The sequence below is a fragment of the Sciurus carolinensis genome, chromosome 3 (assembly GCF_902686445.1).
Source record: "Sciurus carolinensis chromosome 3, mSciCar1.2, whole genome shotgun sequence".
Taxonomy (NCBI): domain Eukaryota; kingdom Metazoa; phylum Chordata; class Mammalia; order Rodentia; family Sciuridae; genus Sciurus; species Sciurus carolinensis.
This window is the reverse complement of record NC_062215.1, coordinates 116,456,320-116,482,468: the sequence shown is the minus strand read 5'-3', so window position 1 is coordinate 116,482,468 and position 26,149 is coordinate 116,456,320. Positions and strand designations below refer to the sequence as shown.

Genomic DNA, 26,149 nt, shown 5'->3' with positions numbered 1-26,149 from the left:
CTAGCTTAGTGGCATGCTGCAATATCAGTGTCTGTGGCACTCTTGGAGTGCACAGGCCAAATAAATCCAGACTAAATCTTCTCCTGGAGACCTCTGAGTTCACCCTAGTTCATTGGGCATTCAGAGCAACTCAGTTATTCCAACTGACTCCAGCAACAGATCACTTCTGCTTGTTGCCTGGCAAGCACCACAAAGGAAAGAAGGGTGAGTAACCCTAGCCTTGAAGGGGTGGCAGCCTAAGAAGATGTGGAAAAACACTCCGAAAAGCACAAGTCACAAACAACTAGTCTTATCTGTATAATCCAGCATGCTGGAGAGGACATTTTTATTTCCCATTAATATTCTTTTTGTTATACATATGTTATGTGTAACAAAAAGAGTATTAATGGATATATGTATAATGTGTATATATATATATATATATATATACACACACACACACATATATATGTATACTTGTATATATACATAGATTTGTACTTTTATTTTTCTTCTCCTTATATTTAATTTTTCCCTTTTTAACTTTCTTTTCTTTTTAAATTAATTTTACTTTCTAGACACATACACTTTATATATGTTATATTTTGTATAATGTGTATATCTTTTATATACACATGTATATGAATTAAATATTTACATATACTCATATACATATGTATTTTTTCTTCTCCTTATTCTACTTAATCTTTTCCCCTTTTTTTTTCTTTTTTTACTTTCTTTTAGAATTAATTTTACTTTTTACTATTTTTTAACTTTTTGGTTTATTCTAAATTATTTTCCCCTCTCTTTTCTGTTGTTGTGGTTGTTTTTAGTGGGAGTTTACTTTACTCCTTTCTCTGGTTTTGTTACTTTTATTATTTTTTGTTTTCTTCTTTCAATGCAGTCCTGGGTATCCAACCAGCACCTTGAGCATATGGAATGAGTGCTCCACTGCTGAGGTACACTCCCAGGCCAGCTTAGAGAAATTGCTCCATGCTCTAGCAATGACCTAGCCCTGTTCAAGTCTTGGTGATTAGTCCACCTCAAAGAATACAGGAAATAGACTGGCACACGCCTATAATCCCAGCAGCTCCGGAGGCTGAGACAGGAGAATTGCAAGTTCAAAGTCAGCCTCAGCAAAAGCGAGACACTGAACAATTCAGTAAGACCCTGTCTCTAAATAAAATACAAAATAGGGCTGGGGCTGTGACTCAGTAGTCAAGTGCCCCTGAACTCAATTCCTGGTACAAAAAAAAAAAGAATAGAGGAAATAAAAAACCCCAGTCATTTATGTGGTCCCAAAGAGCATGGCTGAGGATCATGAAATCCTGACATTCACCCTCAGTAACAGCAGAGAGAAATAACACAATGGTTGTGAATACCACATCTATGAGGGCCCTTTTAGACTGCACATTGCTGACAAGACTAAAGAAATAACCATACAGAGTGTACCCACATATTATTCTGTCCATACCACAAGTGCCTGAACTACCAGAGGCATTCCTCTTGTGCAAGACCTACAGAGAAAGTGAGTCGCTCAGACTCCAATGCAGTATGCATTGCGTCAGCATTCACTAATAAAAGCCAAAGAAGCAACAGGGAAACTATGTTATAAGTCCAATTGGAATTAAAGTCAGTGCTACAGAACAAATTGATATTCAGGGCAAATCATTAAAAGAAGGCTGCTTATAAAGAAAGCTCTCATATAAAAATGTAAGAGACAGCCATCCCAATAAATGAGCAAATCTCAACAAAGACGCACTAGAAGTACGAAAACACAAGGCAACGGGGCACCTGTAAAGTTCAAGGCTCTCTAGTAACAGACTCCAGAGACACAATGTCAGTAAAATGGCAAAGAATTCAAAACAACATTTTTTTTTTAAAGTTCAATGACTTCCAAGAGAATACATTAAACAGCTGAATGAATCAAAGAGGACAATTTGGGATATAAAGAGGAATTCTATAAAGAGATACATATTTTGGAAAAGAACTAAACAGCAATCTTAGAAATTGTAAAGCTCTTAAGTCAAATTAAAAACTTCATTGAAAGCCTCACCAGTAGACTAGATCAAGTGGAAGAAAGACTGTCAGGACTTGAGGATGAGGTTGAGGAATTATCACATTCATACAGTAAGAAAGAATGAACAGAACATTTAAGATCTCTGGGACACCATGAAAATACCAGACACGCACATGATAGGAATAGACAAGAGAGAAGAGCTACAGGCTGAAGACACAGGAAACTAAGTCAGTGAAACCGCATTAGAAAATTTCCCAAATCTTGAGAAAGACAGACATCCAGGCATTCAGGACCCCACACAGACATGATCCTAAGAGAGCTTCACAACAATATATTTTAGTCAAATTGCCAGAAGTACAGAACAAAGAAAGAATTTTGAAAGAGTGAAATGGGACTGGAGGTAGATAACTCAGTGATAGAGCACTTGCTTAACATGTGTGAGATCCAGGATGTTTAACTTTTTCATGGCTTTGACTAAAAAGACCCAACAGGAACAATTTTAGGAAAGAAAAGTTTCTTTGACGGCTCATGGTTTCAGAGGTCTTAGTCCATAGAAGGCCAACCCATTCCTCCGGACTCCATGGCAGAAGAGTGTGGAGGAGGGAAGCAGCTCACGTGGTGATCAGAAAGAAGAGAGATTCCATGCTTAGATACAAATATACCCCAAGCCACGCCCCAATTCCCACCTCCTCCAGCCACACTCTACCACTTCAGTTACCACTCAGTAAATCCCTATCAGGGGATTAATTCACTGAGAGTCTTAACCCAATCATTTCTCCTCCAAACCTTCTTGCATTGTCTCACATGTGAGCTTTTGGGGAATACCTCACATCCAAACCATAACACAGCATTCAACACTGGAAAAAGAAATCTACAAAAGTGTAGTGCTTAGTCATATTTAAAGGCAAAGATTACAGACCACAGTGGCACACATCTATTATCCCAACTATCTGGGGACTGAGCAGGAGGATCAGAACTTCAAGGCCAGCTTGAGCAACTTAAGGGAGATCTTGTCTAAATATTTAAAAAATTTATGAAAAGTTGGGGATGTATCTCATCGGTAAGGCACCATTGGACGCTCTATTTATTTATTACTGCTAAATAAATAAATAAATGGGGAAAAAAGGAAAAACTATCATGATAACAACAGACTCCTCAGCAGAATCTGTAAAGCCAGGAGAGTGTTGTATTTCAAGTTCTGAAAGAGATTAACTGCCAACCTGGATTGCTAGATCCAACAGAGTTCATGCTTCAAAATTGAAGGAGATAATAAAGACCGTCCATGAGAATCAAAAACTTAAAGGAACTCATTACCACTAAATCTTCATTATAGTAAATACTTAAGAGAATTCTATATCTGGAATAGTAGGAAGGATAAACACTGTCATGAGAGCATGGGAACGACCAAATCTTATCTAGAATGGTGGATAAGTAAGAATTAGGGAAGAATCAAACATTATTAATATAAAAAGCCATCAAACTTCTAAGATAAGTAAGAAAGAAAGAAAGAAAAAAAAAAAAAACCCAGAATACTCAAAACTACCAGAAAATAAAACAACAAAAATGACAGAAACAAGTATATTCCTTTCAACAGTAGCATTGAATCTAAATGGTCTTAATAATCTAGTTAAAAATGCAGACTGGTGGATGGATTTTTAAAAAGACCTAAGATTATGCTGCATGCAAGAAACTTACTTCATTGGCAAACACGCAGACCAAAAGAGAAAAGAAGGAAAGTGGTGTTCCAAGAAATGGGATCCCAAAGCAAAAAGAGTACTATAATCATATCTGAAAAACTAGGCCTTAAGCCAAAAGCAGAAGAAACAAAGAACATCACTGCATATTGACAAAGAAAAGAATTCATCAAGGAACTATAACAATTATAGATGCTCTAAATGTTGAAGAACCTAATTTTAGAAAACAAACACTACTGGACAAAAAGGGAAAGGTAGACTCCATATAATAATAGTATTTGACTCCAATACTCCACTCTCACCAATAGATTGATCATCCAGACAAAAAAAAATCCAACGACGAAATTTGATTGTTAAATTACACAACATATCAAATGGACTTAACACACATTACAGAATATTGCACTCAATAGCTACAGAATATACATTCTTTTCATCATCATATTGGACTTTTCCAAAATAGGTCATATTTTAGGTCATAAAGCAAGTATCAACAAATTCAAAGTTTTTTTTAAAATTCTGCATTTTATCAAATCATTATGGATTGAAACTAAAAATGTCATTTCAAGAGAAACTACAGAAATAATGCAAATACCTGGATATTGAATAACACTCTTTTTACTGATCAGGGAGGGAGTCATTGGAGAATTCAGGGAAAATTTTTAAAATTCCTGCAATCAATCAGAAGGCAAACACAACATACCAGAATCCATGGAACACCAAAAACAGTACTTAGAGGGAATTTTATAGCTGAGTGCCTCCATTAATAGTTAGAGAAATCTCAAATAACCTAATGATGCATTTTAAGGTCTTAGAAATGCAAGAGCACACTAAACCCAAAATCAGCAGAAAGAAAGAAATAATAAATATCAGGAATGAAATAGAATTTTGAAAAAAAAATATAAATAATAAATGAAACATAGATTTGGTTTTGGGAGAGAAAAGTAAAATTAATGAGCCCTTGGCTAAACTTACCAAAGGAGAGATAAAACTTACATATATAATAGGAGATGAAAAAAGGGAATGTCACAGCATATACCACTGACATTCATAGAATCACTAGGGAATATTTTGAAAAATTATATGACAATAAAATGAAAAAATCTAGAAGAAATAAATAAATTTCTGAACACACATAAATTACTGAAAGTAAACTGAAAGGATATAAAAGACCAAAATAGATGAGTAAGGAGCAATGAGCTTGAAGCAGTAGTAAAAAGTTTCAACAGTGTTATTGTGTGCATATGTATCTGCATGTTATATATGTGAATAATTCTTAGCAACTTTCAGTAAGTGTCAGTTTTGTGCATGATATTGAACAAAGACATTTGGAAAATAAGCAAATTTTAAGGTGAGGATGAGTGAGTTTTTGTATCATTACTCTGGGAAAGAAACTCCGAGTAGACATATGCTGATCTTCCTAGTCCATATTCCCCTATTTAAACTTGTTCCACACTAATATCTGAAACATATCGTGAAGACTGGGGACTAAGCAATCATTTCCAATGTGAAGTTGTCCCTCTTTCTGGTCACAGATGATTTTTTTGTAATTTTTTTTTTTTTTACTTGTAGATGGATATAATACCTTTATTTTATTTTATTTTATTTTTCTGTGATGCTGAGGATGGAACTTAGTGCCTCACATGTGCTAATCAAGTGCTCTACCACTGAGGTACAACACAGCCCAGATGATTATTTTAAGAGAAAATGAATCCATAGGCTAGGATAGGCCCATTAGAATAACTTTTTATTCATATATTTTTGACTCACAGGTTATAGGTACACAGTGGGAACTTAAATAAAGTTAGCACTGTGATAATGTTTTTCATGTAGGTACATTTTTAGAAGTAAAAAAAAGGAAGCTTTGTTCCAGTGGAATGAAGCAACATGAAAAGCAATGCAAAACCCAGAAAACTTATGATCCCATGAAAGGTATAGGTAGTCAACCCAGTATTTGATTTTTCATAGTACTTTTATGACTCAGAAATGTACAACTTGTTCTCCCCTTGGATATATGTGAGCTTACCTTTTTTATTTAAAATAGTTTATATCAACCATTTACCTAAGCAGGTGGTAGATGTCTAATTTTTACAATAAATGGTATTCCATTAATATTAACTCACCTTTTTCTTCTCATCAATAGACAAGTAATGTGTTAAAGTATTAATTCGGTTTTTCACAGCAGTGGAAAATTCTGAAGCAGACACGTGCTTGTGTGAGTGTAATTTCTGTTGTAGAAAAAAGCTTATAAAAGAAATTCAGCTAGTGCTGAATTCAGCTAGCGAGAGAGACAAAGCATAGAGATACAAAATGAAACAACATTGAGTACAAAATTCCTTATTCTTAATAGCAATAATACAATTACAGAAAATAATTAGGCAAATAAATAAAGGAAAACCAGTCAGTTGGCATTAAGATCAATTGAATAGCAAATCTTGACAAGAAGTGGACTAGAACGAATTAGCAAAATAATTATTTTGGTTAGAGAGGTTGATTACAGAAGTGAAAATGTTAATAATTTTCAAGGTATTAAAGTGTGTGTGTGTGTTTTACAATGGCTCAGAGGTTAAAGAGAGATTGTAGTTGTAGTTGTGCAGAAAGACAATGACTTTTCATTTACCTGTTAAATAGCTGCCTTTGGTGAAATTCCCACACAGACATTTGGGGAAAGAAAGTGTTTAGAAAAATTTACTTGATAAATATCCATATTGACAGAGTAATTTACACTCTTGGTGTTTTCATTAAAATAATGAATATAACATAGGAGAAAGGCAGAACTTCAAAGATATCAGAGTTAAAGTTTGTTAACATTTGACTCACTAAAATTGATAAAAGGGAAATATCAGAAATATGAAAAGAAATACAGGAGAGTATGGCTCAGTAACAAAGAAGGTTAAGTTTAGGGAAGAAAAGTTGTTCAATTGTTATATACACCTGTTGTAAAATAATTGGATTTGATCAGAAAATAAAAAGATCTCTAGCAAACTTTTAACACTTGTTAGCATGCAGAAGTTGAAAGACAGATTTAAATAAAATAAAGAACATTCAAATGATGAGTAAATAAAGTCAACTGAGTCACCCGTGAAATTACAAATGAAGTTTAATATTAAGTTCAAAAATACTCAGTTATAGCAAGTCAGATTTCTATAGAATTTAGCAATGTGTCGGATAAATGTATGCATTCCATTCGCTCTTCTCTATTCTAAAAATATTCTGTTTTACAAATTGTTTTCTTAATATACCCAATTTTTTATGGAACTGAAGAAAGCTAACTTCTTACAGGTACAAAATTGGAAATGTTGGATTCTCCAGAACCGAAGGGCCTTGTCCCCTTCACTGAAGAATCTCTTGAACTTATAAAACAGCATATTGCTAAAAATCACAATGAGGAACGTGAAGAAGATGATGTAAAGCCAGACCCTGCCTTGGAAGTTGGCAAAGAGCTTCCATTCATTTATGGAGACCTTTCTCGAGGAATGGTGTCAGAGCCCTTGGAAGACGTGGACTCATATTACTATGTGAAAAAAAATGTGAGAATTAATTGAAATTATTGTGACTACTTTTTTATTATTTTATTTCCATACACTCAAAAGCTGTAATTGAGGTAGGATAAGAGAGAGAGAGAGAGAGGAGAACAGGGAAAGAGATAATTTTGTATTACATAGACCTGACTAAGATATTTTATTTGGGGAATGCACACATTTGAGATATTATCAGAATTTATATATACTGGTTGGGTAGCTTGTATTGTTTACTTTATTTCTTAATATATATACTAACGTGCCTTCATGGAAACAATTTGTTTTATGGGAGCAAAGCTGATTGGCTATTTATGGTTATCAATTTTAAAATAATTATGAAATATTTAGAATAAACGCTGCTATTTAAAATGACCAACAATGAGCTTACTCAGGAGTTAGGAAAGTGAATCCAATCCATATGGGTTTTTAATTCACTTTTACTCATTTATACCTTCATATATTGACACCTGATCTGCAGAAAGACTTGTGGCACCTATTAATATATCCCAGAACAAGCACAAAATGCTGAACATGAAAATAATTGTGCTTAGAAAAGACAGATCTGTATGAAATGATGAAGATGGAAGTCCTCACTGGGGAAGTGAAATTTGAGTTAAAGCTTTAATAACACAAAGGAAAATCCTTTTAGGAACAGGCAAGAGCAGAGATTGATTCTGAAATGTGGAAAAGAAATTCCAATTCTATAATTGGAAACATGGCTGTTGCCAGTTGTGGGAAATAGGATGAAATCATGAAGATGCCAACGTGGATTTAATGTGGTAATCAAAGAACTGGTATGATTAAGTAAAGTCAATTTGGCAGATTTCTAAATCACTATTACATAAAGTCAGAAAGATGAAATAAAAGAGAAGAATCCAGACTACTGGATTTGAAACCCAGATTATAGTAGTGTTTTAGAGAAGAGGGAGAGAACAAACCTGAGAAGAAACAGTAGAATCTGACTGACAAAGAATGCCAGGAATTTCAGCTTGGAAGAATGGTTGGAGCCACTGACAAAAATGAAATTATAAGGCAGATTAAGATTGGGGGAGATGAAGTCTAGCTCTACAGTGGTTAAATGTAATTTGATATTCCTGTAGAATATTCAAAGATATTATAGAATAAGTGAAATGAATTTGAACCGAAGTCTCTGGAGAGAAGACAAAGTGGTTTTTTGTTTGTTTTTTATATTAATACAACTCTGGAATATCTTGCATGGTTGAAAAATAAAAATGTGTCAGCTGCATAATCTTGAGTGCTTTTTACAGCCTAATTTTTCATCACAATTATCTCAGCATTCAGTTACTGGTATGCCTAAGTAATAAGATTGCTGGGGCCCGGTAAACTTAGTATCTGTGATATAGCATAGAAAAGAGAACTATTTCATGTATACAACATGGTAGGCAAAAGTAGACATGTTATTGAAAACAAAGGCACAGTTATTGAAAAATAGAGCAAGACCCAGATTTACTCATGATCTAGTTGTCAGGAAACATCTGGGGCAAAATCCACAAGGATAGTTTCACGTAAGAAGTCTTGTCATCAAGGACACCATGATATTTAACTCTTGAGTTGTATTCACTTTATTCTGTTAAAGATAGGATAGCAATAAATAATTATAAAATTAATAAAAATTTGAGCCCTGAAAAATTGGGAAATTATTTTATCTGTAAGAATTCATTCCTTTACAATTACACAAATTTGCTGGTTGAATACACATGATATCTTGTATGAAATTTGAAATTGTTCTGGAAAACAGTATAGAAAGCACATTTTAAGTAATCAGATTATTATCTTCAGCTCTTTTTAGATTTTTTTCTCTTTACATTTAAAATCAAAAGGGAAAAATACAATAACAGACCAAAAGCATTCACAGATTTTATGTTGAAAATGCATTTAAATAAGAATTACAGCATAGCTTGAGTTTTTATTGGGAACACTGATGAGTATATGTTTGTATTAAGTAATTATTTTACTATATACCCACAAATAAGTAGTTAGCTCTGTTTTGTATATGATATATAATAGACTAGTTGAATATATAATAAATTATAATTAATATTAAATATTTACTATTTGTAACGTATTTATGCACATCACACAATGAACACTATTCCCAATGGACATAGATGGTGTGTGTGTGTGTGTGTGTGTATGTGTATTTATAATTTCAATGAATATATCTACAGTAAAATAAATATAAAAATATGCCCACATAATATAAATATATATATATATATATACACATACAAATACGTACAATAACATACACACACATAGAGATATATGATTCAGTTTCAATTTTAGGACACTTCTGATCATTCATTACATTTGTTGGGATTTTAATGCTTTAATATCCCAATACCTTAGATTTCCATGATGTAAAATTTTGGATTAGATAGGTTTATGTTAGTGATATCAAATAAATTAGATTTTATTTCACAGATAACAATGACTTGTATAATATTTTAATATACTGAATTCTCCTTACTATTGAAACCCACATTTGATTTGTTCTTTAATAAAATTAACTTTCATACATTCTTTACATCCTGAGATGTGCCACCTCTGGCACTTCTAAGTGCATCTTCATGCGCCATCAGGATGTAGTGTTCTTCCTGTTATGCTAGTGCTGTGGAGACCTGCTGGTGTGCTGTAAGGCAGATGACAGCCGCAGGATGAAACAGAAGGAAAATGGTAGGTGAGCAGGTAAATATGAATGAAAACAGTAAAAATCTTATCATTCAACTTAATCTGTAAAAGGATATCAAGAAGAATCCCAGATGGTAATGATAGTTGGCAAAGGGACATAATTCATGGAATTATAGTCCCACATTCTTGTTTCACCTAATTTATTTTTTATTTTTTCTCCTTATAGACTTTCATGGTATTAAATAAAAATAGAACAATCTTCAGATTCAATGCCGCTTCCATCTTGTGCACGTTGTCTCCTTTCAGTTCCATCCGAGGAACAACTATCAAAGTTTTGGTGCATCCATATCCTTTCCTACTGGCTTGTGAACTCCGTTTTAAACTATATTAATACTAAATTCAACTATTCTGTGTTTAATTGTTGCTGCCAACCTTTTCTCTTTCAAATCGATATCTCATATTATAAGTGTTACTGAAATGTGAGTAATGCTCCACTAGTTATTTCATTTTTGAAAAGACATAAAATATATTTTCTAAGTACCACAATAGTAGAAATTAACAAATATTAATCGCCATTGTTTTTCAGCAGTGTTCTCAATATTCAAAAATATTTTATTGTGTTTATATAAATTTAGATTATATAAAGTTAGATTATATAAATTTATATAAATTTAGATTATAATATTATTTATTCTCCACTATTCCTTGACTGTAGCTTACCTTTTTCCGACTGTTAATTTTAATTAGTGTCCTCATTGATTGCATATTTATGTCTATGAAGAACTGGTCAATATGGATAACAGCAATTGAGTAAGTTATATAATTTTATTATACATATCATATACAATTATATTTTATTTTTAACATATTGTAATTTTGATGTAATAACATTAAATTATACAATATATTATATACTATAACATTACATGATTTAGTATTTATACTTTTATATATAATGGAATATTTATGATATATAATGTATTTATACATGTAACACAATGAGTGAATTCTCTAAATAAAAACAAACATACGTATGTGTCAACTCATTAATTTTAGTATTTTTCCACACTGATTATTCTTAGATTTAAAATACCTCTATTTCTCAATAGATTAACATAATACAAATGCTTGAGACTTCAGTTTAATGTTTATGTCATAATCCATATAAGGAGGGTTTAATTTCAAACTTAATTTTAATGATTAATATATTTCAGTGCCTTGGGTCTTTACTATTGTAACCCAACACCTGGTTTGTTTTTACCTCAAATAACTCTTTTTTTTTTTTCTTTTCCTTTATTAAGAAATTGTTAAGGCTGGGGGCATGCTTCAGTGGTAGAGCACTTGCCTAGTATATCAGAGACCCTGGGTTCAATACCCAGCACCAGGAAAAAAAGAAAGAAAGGAATTGTTAATGTTCTGCTCCTCTCGCCTTTACTGTGTGACTTGTTGGACTTGCATAAGACCACAATGATGGAAAGACCCTTTGAATTTTCTAGGGTAGTTACCCCCTGAGCTTTAACTATGATTCTTAAAGTTGGTTGACTTTGGAAGGTAACTCTGATACTGATTCACTAAAGAAATCTTTGTGTATATGTGTATAATAAAGTTAAATTCTGCATACTTCCTTAATTATTGTTAACTATTGTGCAATCCTAATGTTGACTAAATTTGACATTTTTATCATTTACATAAATGAAAGATTATCATCTCTGAACTAGAAATAGTTAAAAGAAGTTGGTAGTCAAATTTCACAGCTAATGCCACAAAACATAGCCATCCTAGGAGACCTATCTAAAACTATACTCAAGTTCAAGGGCACTTGCTGTTTTTATTGTTGTCTGATTGGTTGTTTTGGCCTGCCAACCAGACATGTTTTCACCATTCTGATGATTTGTTTTCAAATATCAGATAGTCACCACAGATATATATTTCAGAACTGACAGTGTGCTAGTCTCACTTTCAATATTTATGTGAAAATTTCTCTGCAGGAATACTTTACTTGGAATTTACACATTTGAAATACTTGTCAAAATCATTGCAAGAGGCGTCTGGGCAGGATCTTTTTCTTTCCTTGGTGATCTATGGAACTGGCTTGATTTCAGTGTAACCTTATTTGAGTGAGTATTCAAGTTGCAAACATTTAAATCTTTTGCTAAATAAATGCTTTTCACTTAAAAATCAAGTTTTACAAAAATTTCTGCTTCCAAAAGTTTAGCAATTAAAGAGTATTCATAAGTCATAGTCATAGTGAGTCTCTGAGGCACTGTCTCTGGGTGAGTCCCCAGAATATGTAAAGAAAATGGAAGAAATGAGATGTTTTCTATCTTGAGCAAAAATGACAAAATTGAATTTGTACATTTTAAGTGATTTTTTTTTTTTTTAGTGAGTAGAGAATTCTCTGAAGACTTAGGAGTTCCTAGCATATTTGATTCTCAGTCCTCAGTCAATATTTCATTTAGCTACATTGCTTGAGACAAGTAAATATACTAAATATCAGAATAAGATATTTTAAACACACACATTTTATAGTATTATTATAATTCTAATTATTTCTGTATATTTTTCAATGCTTCTATTTATAGAAATGATTTACTACCTTCAAATTTCTATTTAAATAATTTTAAATGATTATTATAGTTTTTGGTCAATCAAAAAATTACAGTTCTCAAGAGTATAAGCAGTGCCTGCCATATTGTAAGCAATCAAAAATAATAGATTAAAAACAAACCTTTATAAAGAGTATAAACCAAAGATGAGGAGTGGTGGCACATGCCTGTAATCTCAGTGACTCAGGAGGTTGAGGCAGGAGGATCTTAGGTTCAAGGCCAGCCTCAGCAACTTAGTAAGTCACTCTCAACAGAAAAAATAAAAAGGACTGGGGATGTGGTTTAGTGGTCAAGTACCCCAGGTTCAATTCACAGTACCAAAAATGGAAAAAAAAAAAAAAAGAATAAAAACAGTGCTTGCCATATTGTAAACAATTAAAAATAATAGCTAACATTATTGTAAAATATTATCTTTACTACTTCTATTGCCACTACCATTATTTTTGTTATTCCTGTTGCAAGGTGCTGGTCTATGCACTTTCCATATATTATCCCATTTTTTTTCCACAAAAGATTCTGAATCAAGAAGTAAAGTCCCTACTTTACAATTAAGGAGACTGCAGCAATATTAAGTAACTTTTCTGCCACATGGCTAGGAAGTGGTGGAGCCTGCACTACCATGCAAAGTCTGGCTCCAGAAACTATGCTCGTAACCAGCATATATTCTGCCTTCCCCAGTCACCCTCGTTCACTATCATCACTACCCTCATCAGCCTACCTCTGTCCCCACTATCATCAAACTCATTCCACCATCACCACCCTTGTCAGAAGTTTAAATGTTTAATATGAATCTCATTTGTTCAAAAAACAGCTGTTTTTTATTTCATTTTAACTCTTTTCAGTAATAGGTAACAAAATTTTATGAATGCGATATAGAATATTAGACATGGAATTTAAAGTATCCAGTGTGAAAATGTTATGAACTCCAGTAATTTTTATTATACTGTTTTATTGGTTCTTTTTAGTTATATGTAACATTAGGATTCATTTTGGCATAATTATAAAAACATGGAATATAATTTGTTCTAATTCAGTCCCTAGGACTGCCGCTTCCCTTCCCTCCTTTCTCCCCACCCTCTCCCTTCCATTCTCTCCACTGATCTTTATACTATTTACTTACAGGATTTTTTTTAATTAGTGTCTTGTGGATATGCATGATGGTGAGATTCACTATGGTATATTCATATATGTACATAGGAAAGTTAGGTCAGATTCATTCTGCTGTTCTTCCTTTACACAGTTCCTCCTTTCTCCTCTTCAATCCCCTTTGTCTAGTCCACTAATCTTCTATTTTTTCAACACCCACCACCTGCTTATTTTCGATCAGCTTCCACAGATCAGAGAAAACATATGACCTTTGACTTTTTGGGACTTTTTGGGAACTCCAGTAACTTATGTTTCTAGATACCTGGCTATCTTGCTCTATAGAATTTTTGTCTTCCAATCAATAATAAAACAGTTTGCAAAATGGAATAATCTAAGTGAAGAAAATGCTTGGATGTATAATTTTTAAGTAACTTTCAAAGAGCATAGAAAGCTAAAGATAAGTAGTATAGAATCAACATGACTCCTAAATAACTCTAATTTACTTTCACAGGATTATAATAAGGTATTCACCTCTAAACTTCGTTCTAAATCTTAAGACTGTAAGAACTTTGAGAATTTTGAAAATTATTCCATTAAACCAAGGTAAGAAATGGAGTTGAATTCTTTTTACTCATCATACTTTATGTATGTCTATATATTTGTTTGAATTCTATTACTGCTTCTCAGAGAAAATGTTAAATCAAACCTTGTTTCCACTTTGAAACCAATGATTCATCTAATCTTTTAATTTATTTATCACTCCAAAAAGGCAAAGAAAAAAATACATTTGTCATTTATGTGACATAGGATCAATACTTATGATCACAATATATGAATTCATCAACTGTATTTTAATTATTTGTTTTTACATACTAAATATGAACTTACAAAGTTGTCCTTAGACCTGTAAGAGGAATAGTCTAGACGGATGTCTAATATCCTTCCTTCTTTTCCTTGTTGTATCAAGAAACCAGTTGAAATTAACAAAATGAAATAAGATAAATTCCTCTTTGCTCTAAGTGCTTGGATAGGAGGCAGTTCCTGTGCCACAAAATGCAGGGAGGTTGGAGCTCCATGTAAAGTGATCATATTAATGGGAGGTACAGAGGACTAATTTACAACTTCTGTTCTGAATATATCCTGGCAGGAGCCCACCAACATCTTCTTAATTGTCGTTCTGAATGAATAAATACGTAAGAGTCCAGGATGAGCAAAACAGAAAAGCAGAATGAAGATCATAGCATATTTGTAACCTGTGAATATTCTAAAACACTGAATTGTACACATGAAACAGATGAATTCTAGGGTTTCTGCCTTACATTTCAATAAAGTTGCTTAGCAAAAGATGGTCTGTGGCATGGCAAATGAGTCACCTTGTAAGAATACCCACAGCTCAAGCTCCCTAGGAATTATCAGAACATAAAATCACATCACTTTCATCTTCATCTAACGTTAGAGGTAAGCATTATAAAAGAAATCAGTTGAATTTAAGCTAATACAAGAACACACTCACCAGAGTTGGGAGCATGCAGGCTGGTAAGGACCTCTTGCTACATTTTTTTTAAAGGAGAATACACCGGCACATGCCAGCAATATGGAGTGCATAAAAATATTTTGCAATACAGAGAGAAGTATTTTAATATTCATGAGGATAGGAACAAGCAAAAGAAATCATCCATTTTGTATTCATAAAAGGAGGAAACCCAGACTTTTTCAGGTAGAAGATAAAAATAAGTTAGTAAAATAGACAAATACAAATAGCTTGAAGATAAAAAAAATAGTTATAAAAATGTAATGCTCTCAGGGAATACTCAATGGAAATAGGAACAGTAAAATGTACTATTACTAGTATATCAAAGAAACCACTGTGTAAAGAAACACTAGTTCTGTATTAGCCAAAAATGAGATGGATTAATGAAGGAGAGAAAACTAAGTTTTATTTATGGATAATTGGTGATCCTTAAAAAGAGGCCAGGATAAATATAAAAATAAAATTGTTTAAAATTATATGAGAAAAATATTTTTTTTTTTTGGTACCAGGGATTGAACTCAGGGATACTCAACCACTGAACCATATCCCCAGCTCTATAGCTCTATTTTTTATTTTTTTAGAAACAGGGTTTCACTGAGTTGCCTAGTGCCTCACTTTAATGAGAATGACTTTGAACTCTCTATTCTCCTGCCTCAGCCTCCCCAGCTCCTGGGATTACAGGCACCTGCCACCACACCAAGCAAAAAATAAATTTTTAATTTCTTAACTGGAGGAAAACTTTGGAAAGAGTTCATCTGATACTAGCAAATAAAAATAGAAGATACACTTATACTATGAAACTTTATTAAGTATTAAAGAATAATAGAATAAGAACCCTATAAGCAATAAAGTAGAGAAACAGATTCTGTGTAAAGGTGATACTAAATATCAAGAGGCAGTTTCAGAATGTGGGGGACTGTGGTCAGAAGGTTGTGACACTGGAATTCCATACCTGCCCCTCATTACTTGTGAAGTCAACAGAAAAATATTCTCATTCATGCAAGTTTTCTTAATTTTTACAAGTGTTCTGAAAAATTGCTGGAAAAAATATGAAAATAAAATACTCTAAATTTAATAAAAAAATGTTAATGACAATTTGTGTTTTAGAAAACTTTCAAATAGATACCAACATTATATAAAAATGTGGTAATTTTCATTAAAATCTCAATTATCTCACATGAATATTCAGCATGATCCACCCAATTTCCTGAATGGCAACATCCTGTTAGTTAGAGCTGCTTCCCCTTTAAGTTGAATGTTTTCATCCATGTCTTCTCAACTCCCTATTTGAATGAATTTAACTTTTCTCTTAAGCACTTGTGAAGATTTGAATGTTTCCTGGTAAAATATATAATAATGTATTAACTAGGTCCATTTATATTAACAAAAACTCAGAGATGGGAATAGAGAAATGGGAAAAATAGGTCATTTTCTTTTCTTTTGTAGATGAATTAGAGTAGGTACAGTTTTTTGTTTGTTTGTTGCTTTGTTTGTTTCAGTGCTGAGGATGGAACTTAGGACCTGGGGCATCCTAAGCAAGCACCTCACCACTGAACTACAATCCCCCCCAGCTCTGTCTTACTTTTTTATGTAGAGATTTACATGTTGGTTCAAAACTACAATTAAATTTGACAGAAATTCTAAAACAGATATATTTTTTTTGAAAATACTAGGGAAAGAAATTAATGTTTATTCAAAGCAGGAACCACAGTAAATTTGAAGGGAAATATAGATATACAAAAATCAAAATAGTCCTCAGGTGTAATGCCAAACACCTCTAGACCCAGCTACTTGGGAGACTGAAGCTGGAGAATCACTGAAGTCCAGAAGTTCGAAACCAGCCTGGGCAACATAGCAAGACTGTTTAAAAAAACAAAAAAAAAAAAAAAAAAAAAAAATAGAAAATTGATTTTCAATTCTCATGATAATAAATTAAATAGTGCTCTCATTTTACACTTGATCTTAGCCAAAAGGCTGCAAAGAAATAGTGTTCTCATTTTATAAATAATAAATTCGAGGCCTAGAAATATTGATAACTTGGTCATTGTCACAGAGTACTATATTCTCTCCTATATTGTTGAACTGAGCGGCTATTAGGATTCTAATACAGACAAATAAGAAGAGAGCAAGGGCAGCCAGCTGGTGAAGCAGGAGGAATGAAGAAAGGAAGCCAAGACCAGGAGAAGGGGAGAAGAATAAAGTTAGTTTACACACCAAAATATTAATAGCAGTTTCCTCTATGAAGGATAATTACATTAGTTTTGTTTTTCTCTTCTTATTTCCTATGTTTTCAGAATTTAGCATATGTTACTTAATAATTGAAAAAAAAATGAACATCCTTAAATAAAGCCAGCTTTAAGTTGGAATTCTCACTTAGGAAACCTCTTATACAAAATTTACCTTTTATCACAGTTGTGTTATTCTCATTACTAATCATTAAAATTATTGTCACACATTTTATTTCATTAGCTACAAAGTTGAATTCTTATAAAATTAAAGAATGGTATAGAATAATGCTATTTCAAACAATTTCTTGTTTTAGCATCTACAGCACATTTTGATTTGTGACTTTACATCTTTGCTTGTACTTGTCATCACAGTTGACTGGCATGACAAGCAGCAAAGGAGAGAAAGCTGTTTTTCTTCTAGTCAAGAGAAACAAACAAACAAAATACCATAAGTAAATATTGTATCTGAATTATTTCATCAAGTGTTATAAATTAGCTATAATACAGAAACTTCAAAGTTTGATGTTTACTCACTTTGCTAGATCTAGGTAATTAATCTGTTGATTTCAATGGATCATGCATTTGCCCTGGGAGGTATTTGTCAATGGCACTTTACTAAGATTTCTTTTTTTAACCAGAACACACCTTTCTCTTTTCCAGGCCTGAAGTCCCTTGTAGAGACCCTGATCCAGTGCTTGAAGAAACTTTTTGGTGCCATTATCCTAACTCTGTTTTTTCTGAGCATATTTTCTCTAATTGGAATGGGTCTCTTCATGGGCAACCTGAAGCATAAATGCTTGCGATGGCCCCAAGAAAATGAAAATGAAACCCTGCACAACCGAACTGGAAACCCATATTATATTCGGGGTAAGAATCACCTGCCATCTGTGTCAAAAATGAAAACCTTCTTAAAGGCAGAATACTCTTCACAGAAGTTTGAACTCTCAACTTCGGGGCTAATTATTTAAATGCTGTGACTATGTGAATGATTAATTTGAGTCTGTTTTGCTTTTGTTTTTGATCAAGATAGCAAAGTTCCAAATCTTTGATGAGTTAAATCAGGGAAATCTAAATTTTAAAATATTATTTTTTAAAATAATGTAAGTCTAATTTGCATTTTTATTGGAAAGAGGTTAAAATATGAGCCTCATAATATAACCTTTTTCAAGAAAGTTCATTGAAAATATAAATTTAATCATTAAAAATTTTGAGATGACTTAAAAATAAAAAACTTTCCTACATTATGAATTCTTACTATTGTTGGATTTCAGTTACTATTGCACATTTAGTTTGGGTTCTACTTTGCTAAGTAATGAAAATATTTTAGTCATAAAATAGTAATTCAGGAAAACATTGATTAGCTTTTATTCATATGTCTAACCTCATATATTCATCATAATTTTTGAGAAAAGATAATATCCCCTGCCTTACTGCAAACAATGAAATAGGAATGCAGAGAAATTAAGCGAATGTTCTAGGGCATTGTAACCACTAGGTAGTAAAACTGGGATTGTGTCCAAGCTCAAGCTGCCTTTAAAACTTGTTCTATATTCACCAGGTGATGCTTTTTTACTGCATTTTTCTCTCACATTAAGATTATCAAGTTCTTCCTGACATTGTTTAGGAAAAATAAAAACCTATTTTTCAACTATTATGAATAATGTATTAACAAATCTCATGTAACTGTGCTATATTAATTTATTTGCATGTTATATTTAGTAAGTTCTAAAGTAAATATTAGCAAATTTTACTATTTGTTTTCTTGCATAATATGATTATGATGCAAGTAACAAAATTATTAGTATATGAGTTTGTGAAATGTTTGAATATCTTGTATCTATGTCATCATCTAAATCTAGTAGTGAAGACAAGGGGAAATGAAGCTTAAATCTTAGATTCTAATTAAAATACCAATTGTTTTCTTTGATGTTGGACCAAAAATATGCTAATTACCTAAACATAAACAATTTTGCTATTTGTCTGGTTATTGCTAAGAAAACAGAGTCCAGGTGCTTTTCATATTTGTTAAAATACAATATTATAATTTTAAATATCAGTTTTAAGGATTACCACTTTAAAATTTATTCAACTCTATTTATTTCAGTTTCTCAAATGACATATTAAGAACTGCAGAAAATATTTTGTTCATAAAACATTTTAACCCAATTGATATATCATAGTTTTTGCATGTAGAATACTTTATATCATTCAGTGCTACTAATGTCAAATTTCATTTGCTTTTTGACTACCACTCAGAAAACTTGATCAATGTTACTTAACTATTTATAACTTGAAAATTCTTCTACAATTATTTTAGGTGACAAATTAAAGTCACATTAGTTGAATTGGGATAAAGCATACACACATACATACACATACATATGTATAATCTCTCCATCCATCCATCCATCCCATGGTCTTGGTCTATGTAGTTTGAATTCAGAAATCAAAAGCCAGTGCTCCTAAACAAGATGTTCCCACCATGGGACCTGGTATCTACTATCTACAAATACACAATTTACATTTGATATAGTTTGATTGACAGATTAATGTATCTGGATAAATTTTATGGACTATGACTTATATTAGAAAGAATTGTGGTTGAAATTATGAGACATGGTGACAAATAGATGGCACCGTAGGGTCAATGTAGTAGAATCAGCTTCAAGATAAGAAGAGTACGTAAATCACACACGGGGACAGTGGAATCTGGACTTCTTGCTCACATAGCTCATCAGGAATAAACCTGAGGGGAAAAGGTCCTCTGTTTTCAACCAGTATAATCTTGGAGATTTTTTCCTTCAGAACTCTGGTCATACCTGGCAGTTTTATTGATTTTCCTGAACTCTAATTTTGAATGGGATTTTCCCCTTTCTGTTTGGAGCTTCTCACTACCAGGGCAGTGAAGCTTCACATTCTCAAAGGCCTTTTGGCATGTCCATCAGATAGTAGGTAAAAAAGATCAAGACACTTGCTGCTTCCTTCTCAGCTGTAAAGAGGTGCTCATCTTCTATGGAGGTCCAACTAGCTGCTAACTCAAGATCAGACACAGAACATCATGTCTTTCTTATCTTCCAGAAACAGAGAATTTTTACTACTTGGAAGGGGAACAATATGCTCTACTTTGTGGCAACACAACAGATGCTGGGTGAGTGGTGCTAATGTTTTCTTCTATCAGGTCAGGAACATCCATCAAGAGTACTTATTGAGTGATTATTCCTTTTATTGCTGCTTCCCAATTGATTACATTAGCTCATTTTATTATCTAAATCAGACTAAGAAGTTCTCTTAGTCCCTTTGGGAGGTATATAACAAAATCTATCTCCCAAAACAACAGCAATTTACTTCTCACAGGAGGCTGAAAAGTTCTGATCAAAATGCTAGCAAATTTGTTGTCTGGCAAGGGCCCACTTATTGGCTTGTAGAAGTACCTTTTGCTATAGGACATTAATCATATTCATGAGGCCTTGCTCTGAACTGATCATTTACTATAAACTTCACCCCTTAATGCTACAACTTGGGGATAAGAATTCAGCATATGAATTTTGATCATAGCAAAAGTATACAATATGGTAGTATTCATTCAGTTTTACAGAAATGATTTATTCAAGGTCTAAAACTTAGTAGATTGAAGAATTAGAACTTCAACTATAGTCTGATCTGTTTCCAGTGTGTTCCTGCCCTCGTGAGATAAGAAATATCAAGAAAGACAATATAAATCTGTTCTTTGGTTTGAAGTTTTTAAAGAACAGAAAGATTAAAGATGTGCTGTGATTTCACTTTTTATGTCTTGTATGTCATTTAGGGTTAAAATTTACATTAATAAAATTGTTATTGAAACACTATAAATAATTGATCAGTGAGATAACAAAGTTTTCAAGTCTTATATTCCTATAATTTCAAATGGGACAAATAAAAAAGTAGAAACAGAGCACTTCTCAGCAGTGTTGAACTTGAGGATCTCCCCGTATTGCTTTGCATAATTGAAATGACTGAACATCCATCCACGGGCTCCACTCTTTATTAGGACCCATGGCTGATATTGACAAAAGGCATTTGTGGGGAAGGAGCATAAGTTTTATAGCTTAGTTAAGTTCAGATGATTCACACTTTATCACCACTTAGCACAAATCTTTTCATTCAGTTGCTGCTGGGCTTCCCTGATATTCTCAAATCCAATTCATGAAACCATCTTGTGTCTGTATCATCCTATTTCAACTCTTTTTATGTGCATCCCTAACTCTCATAAGACCTGAAATGCATTTTGAAGGTACCTGTGGATGAATATATAGAACACAATGATATATTTAAAGATGAGAAGACAATGTCACGGAATGTTTCACCTGTACCAATCATACTTGATTACATGGTAAACTACCTCATGAGTTAATGACAATATAGCAATGAAAGCTGATTTTCTCATATTCTGTGGGTCTGCAATTTAGTAAACCTCAAAGTACAAGTACTTTTTAAAACCCTACTTGTTCCATTAACAAATACTAAACATATAACATGATCAAATTGTGGGAGGGAACTATTCAAGGGCTTGGAAAGAAGGGAGTAGGACTTATGGGACCATACTATAATAATCCACCACAACATCCAGCTGCCTCACTAGATAAAAGTTTGAGGACTCCCTGAAAAGAAAGAAAATTATTAGTTAATCTGATCATCCTCCCTAGGTGCGAGTTATGCTTATCAATTAGTGATGTGATAAATGTTTTCTCACCCTTAAATAGCATGATCTAAGGGTTTGAGGAGAGAGAGCATTTAAAAAATTAAACTCTCAACCCATGCATATTTATTTTATTGGTATCATTTTCTAACAGTTGCACTTTCATTTTGACATTTAGATATTTCCCACTTGATCTTGGGTAGCAAAGCTATAGTTAAGAGTATATTGTATTCTTGAAAATTGCTAAGGCATTACATTTTAAGTATTCTCACCATAAAAAATAAATATGTGAGGTGATACATACATTAATTGGCTTGATTTAGCCATTCCAAAATGTATATATATTTCCAAACATCATGTTGTACCTGATAAAAGTATAGTTTTTGTCATTTATATTAAATGAATTGATGCAAAAAATAAAGACCGCAAAAACTGTTTTGGGGACCCCCTTTTTTTAGCTTGATTAACAATATTCATGTATATCAACTTAAAATCATATGTATTGTTTTGACTATAAAGTTTTGGAGAGAAGACTAATTACTTCTTATGGAAAGGGGAGTCCACTTATCATTCATGGGAAAATGTCCTATATTTATGATTTGGCCATAATCTGAAAGTCGCCTAAAAATAAGCAGTTTTTTTTTTTTTTTTCTCTTCATCTCCTTTAGTCAGTGTCCTGAAGGATATGTGTGTGTAAAAGCTGGCATAAATCCTGATCGTGGCTACACAAACTTTGACAACTTTGGGTGGGCTTTACTTGCCCTATTTCGGTTAATGACTCAGGATTACCCTGAAGCACTTTATCACCAGGTAAGAACAGAGAGAATGTTCACTACCCTTAAAACTGGGCCAAAATCTCCCTTCTAAACTAATGATCAAATGTAAGACAACTCATTAAGTTTTTATGTGGAGAAGAATTTGAAAACAGAAGAAAAGAGAACCAGAATTAGTGACTGTCAAACACTAAGCTGGCTGCCATGCCAGGTCTGCTTTTGTGTGTGCTATCTTATTTAATCTTTAAAACAATTCCACAAAGTCAATATGCATAGTCCCTAACTAAACATACATGTAGTATAATTGTATACAAATAATATGTTTTTCTTTATTATTAAAATTTTTATTTTTACAGACTGCATTTTGATTCATTGTACCCAAATGGGGTACAACTTTTCATTTCTATGGTTGTACACAATGTAGATTCAAACCATTCATGTAATCATACATATACATAGGGTAATACTGTCTGTTTCATTCTACTATCTTTCCATCCCCAACCCCTTCCCACCCCATTTTCCTCCACACCATCCAAAGTTCCTTCATTCTTCTCTTCCCCCCACTACCCCTCTGGTTTTTCTTTATTTAAACTGTTTTTTAAATTTTGCTATATTGGTATTTTTAATTGTTATTTCCTAATATTTTTGACAAGTATTGGTGTTTTTTTCCATAACACCAGGAGCTTTTTTTTTCTAAAATAAATTTGGCATGTTATCCTCCCTCTAAAACTCCTTTAGTGGTTTCTAAATGTCCATAGAATGAAGTTTGAATTCCCTATACCTGACAAATAGTGCCCTTTAAGATCTAGTTTCTACATACTTCTTCAGATTTGTCTTCTAGCATTATCCCAGTATGTACTATCTAAACTGTTTGAGATATATATATATATATATATATATATATATATATATATATATACACACACACACACATACATGAATAAAAATATTGCTGTTTCCTAAATCAGAGTTTCTCATAATTCCTTGTTTGTTGTACCCTATACCTAAATCCAAGTTTCCTGCTCTCTGCCTTCAGGCTCATGCCACAAACTCACATGACAGGTACACAATAAATGTTAGCTACTCCGTTAAATGCAACTCTATTCCATAACGGTGAACCCTGTTTTGTTCATTTCTGTTCATCCTAAATTAATTTAATTAAATTAATTAAATTATTTAATCCCTTGGTTTTGTAGCATATATTTTATATCATAGATATGTCTAAAGTTGAAGAACTGTTTCTTTTCTTTCTTCAGAAAGAGCCAGTACGTAAGCGGTCTTGTGATAATATTGCACTTATTACTAAATTATTTTCATATTACAATTTCATTGTTTATTTAAAAATAAGAGAATACAGAAAGATGATTAACATGTTCCCCTTTTTCCTGCATTCCCCTTCTTCTTAGATTCTTTATGCTTCTGGGAAGAGCTACATGATATTTTTTGTTGTGGTCAGCTTTTGGTTTGCTTTTTATTTGGCAAGTTTGTTCTTGGGCACCCTTGCCATGGTCTATGAAGAAGGAAAGCATGCAACTTCTGGAAAATCTAAGAAAAGGGAACCAAAATTTCAACAGCCTATAAAACAACTTCAAGAAGGAAGAGAAGAAGTTGAGGTATAACTTTTTTATGCTCCTGAGAATCACAATGCTGGAGGTATTGTTTCAAGGTCTTGGAGTTTATCATTTTCTGATAGATTCCCTTATCTGTGTGTGAATGTAATAAAAAAATCAAAATGGTTTCAATAATAGGAATTGAAACATGAATTGACTTTCTTGATACACTATGTTATACTAACCGACACGTTTTAATATTTAATTTATGTACTTTTTTGTTTCAAAATTTACATTGTTGCTGCTGCTGAACTGTGGATATTAGATGTTTTTAGAACTGAACTTCTCCCAATACAGCTACAATTTATTAATTTAAATTTAGTTCATCCAACACCTCTGAATAACTTTGGAAAATGTCTGTGTTCAACTCAAAAGCGATAGTGTCTGTCGTAACTTGAAAAACATGAAGCACTAAAAGAATGTTTAAAAGCACATTACCAAAATCACAAAAAAAGAGAGAATTCTGGTTTTTCTAGTTACTTCAAGAGGAAATACACTGTGCCTCATAATGTAGGGAATTATTTTACCCACAGAATAATTAAATCCATGAGTAGTAAAAACTAAAAATATTTTGCTCTGATTTTTAATTAATGTTGCATTTGAATATTTTTCAGATTACTAACCTCATAGAAAAAAAATTCAGTCTGTGAGTATGCAAGTTCTTATGGAGTAACATTAATGAAGTTGTGGAAAATCAATTTTAAAAATCTGAGTAGTGCTGAAAATGTGCTAAAAAGAATAGGACTGAAGAAAGCCACCAGAAGTAGCTTTCTATTATTTTTCAGGCAATCTCACAGCTCTTCCCTTTTCTGGTAAATGAGGAAAGGGTCTGGGCTGAAGCAGAGGACAAAACATAGAGAGGAGCCATACCTGAGAACACTTCTATATAAAGCTGATAAGAGATAGGGAAAAGGAAAGGGCCAACCTATACTCTGACACCAAATGGGATGTGTAGGAGTGTGGTTCGTTAATAGCAAAGTTTCCTTCTAAATCAAAATGGGGACAGTGTTAACTCCCCCCAAAATATAAATGTTTTATATTAAGGCACCATTAATGTAGAAGCTCCAGAAAATCACTGTACCCAAAGGTGGAGCCTAAATGACAGAACGTGCAATCATATCCAGTGGCTTGATAGATACTTGTGTCTCTAACGTACATACCATTGAGCAAGAAGCAAGTATGGACTCTGTGAAGAAAACATGTATAAAAAGGAGGCTATTATCACTCATGAGTAAGTCACAGAAAAAAAACAAATTACAGAAGTTTTCTGTGTCCAAAATGAGTCCGGGCTCCTTCAGATTGAATGATTAGTGTCTGAATGATATGCTGAATACGTAATTTGTTCTGAAGTGGCATTTCAGGATCTCAAGGACTTGTGAGCACCCACAAATGTATCCAAGAGTATAACAATAGTTCTCTTATCCCACGATGAAATGTTCTATTAGCTCTGATTATGAAAGAACTGAATATTTCCCAATATTTCCTTTCACTTTGCTACTTAGGCTCACATAAAGCCTTCCTGGTTTTAATTAAAATCTTCCAATTTTAAAGAATTTCTTTTCCTGGAAGAGGCTTAGAACATTTTGTCATGCAGGGTTTTCTGGGAAGCGACAGTTAAAAAACATTTTCTTAAGATTTATTTTATTTTATGTATAAGAAAACACTGGGAGAGAAGAATTAAAAATGTAACATGCTAAGTATTCTTTAGATGACTGATGTGATTAAAAATCAATTAGATTCCAATTCCAGTGCTGCAATTATAGGTAGATAGCTT

General features: G+C 32.7%; 1 protein-coding gene across 1 annotated transcript in view; it reads left to right on the top strand.

Annotated features, from left to right (window-relative positions):
* Scn7a (sodium voltage-gated channel alpha subunit 7) overlaps positions 1 to 26,149 on the top strand; it is a 79,585-nt gene that overhangs the window by 18,651 nt on the left and 34,785 nt on the right. The window contains 9 exon segments of the mRNA XM_047546499.1: positions 6,976 to 7,223; positions 10,093 to 10,211; positions 10,587 to 10,676; positions 11,855 to 11,983; positions 14,070 to 14,161; positions 17,978 to 18,184; positions 20,396 to 20,465; positions 22,661 to 22,802; positions 24,172 to 24,378. Coding sequence (XP_047402455.1) covers positions 6,990 to 7,223; positions 10,093 to 10,211; positions 10,587 to 10,676; positions 11,855 to 11,983; positions 14,070 to 14,161; positions 17,978 to 18,184; positions 20,396 to 20,465; positions 22,661 to 22,802; positions 24,172 to 24,378 — 1,290 coding nt within the window. The 5' untranslated portion in view covers positions 6,976 to 6,989.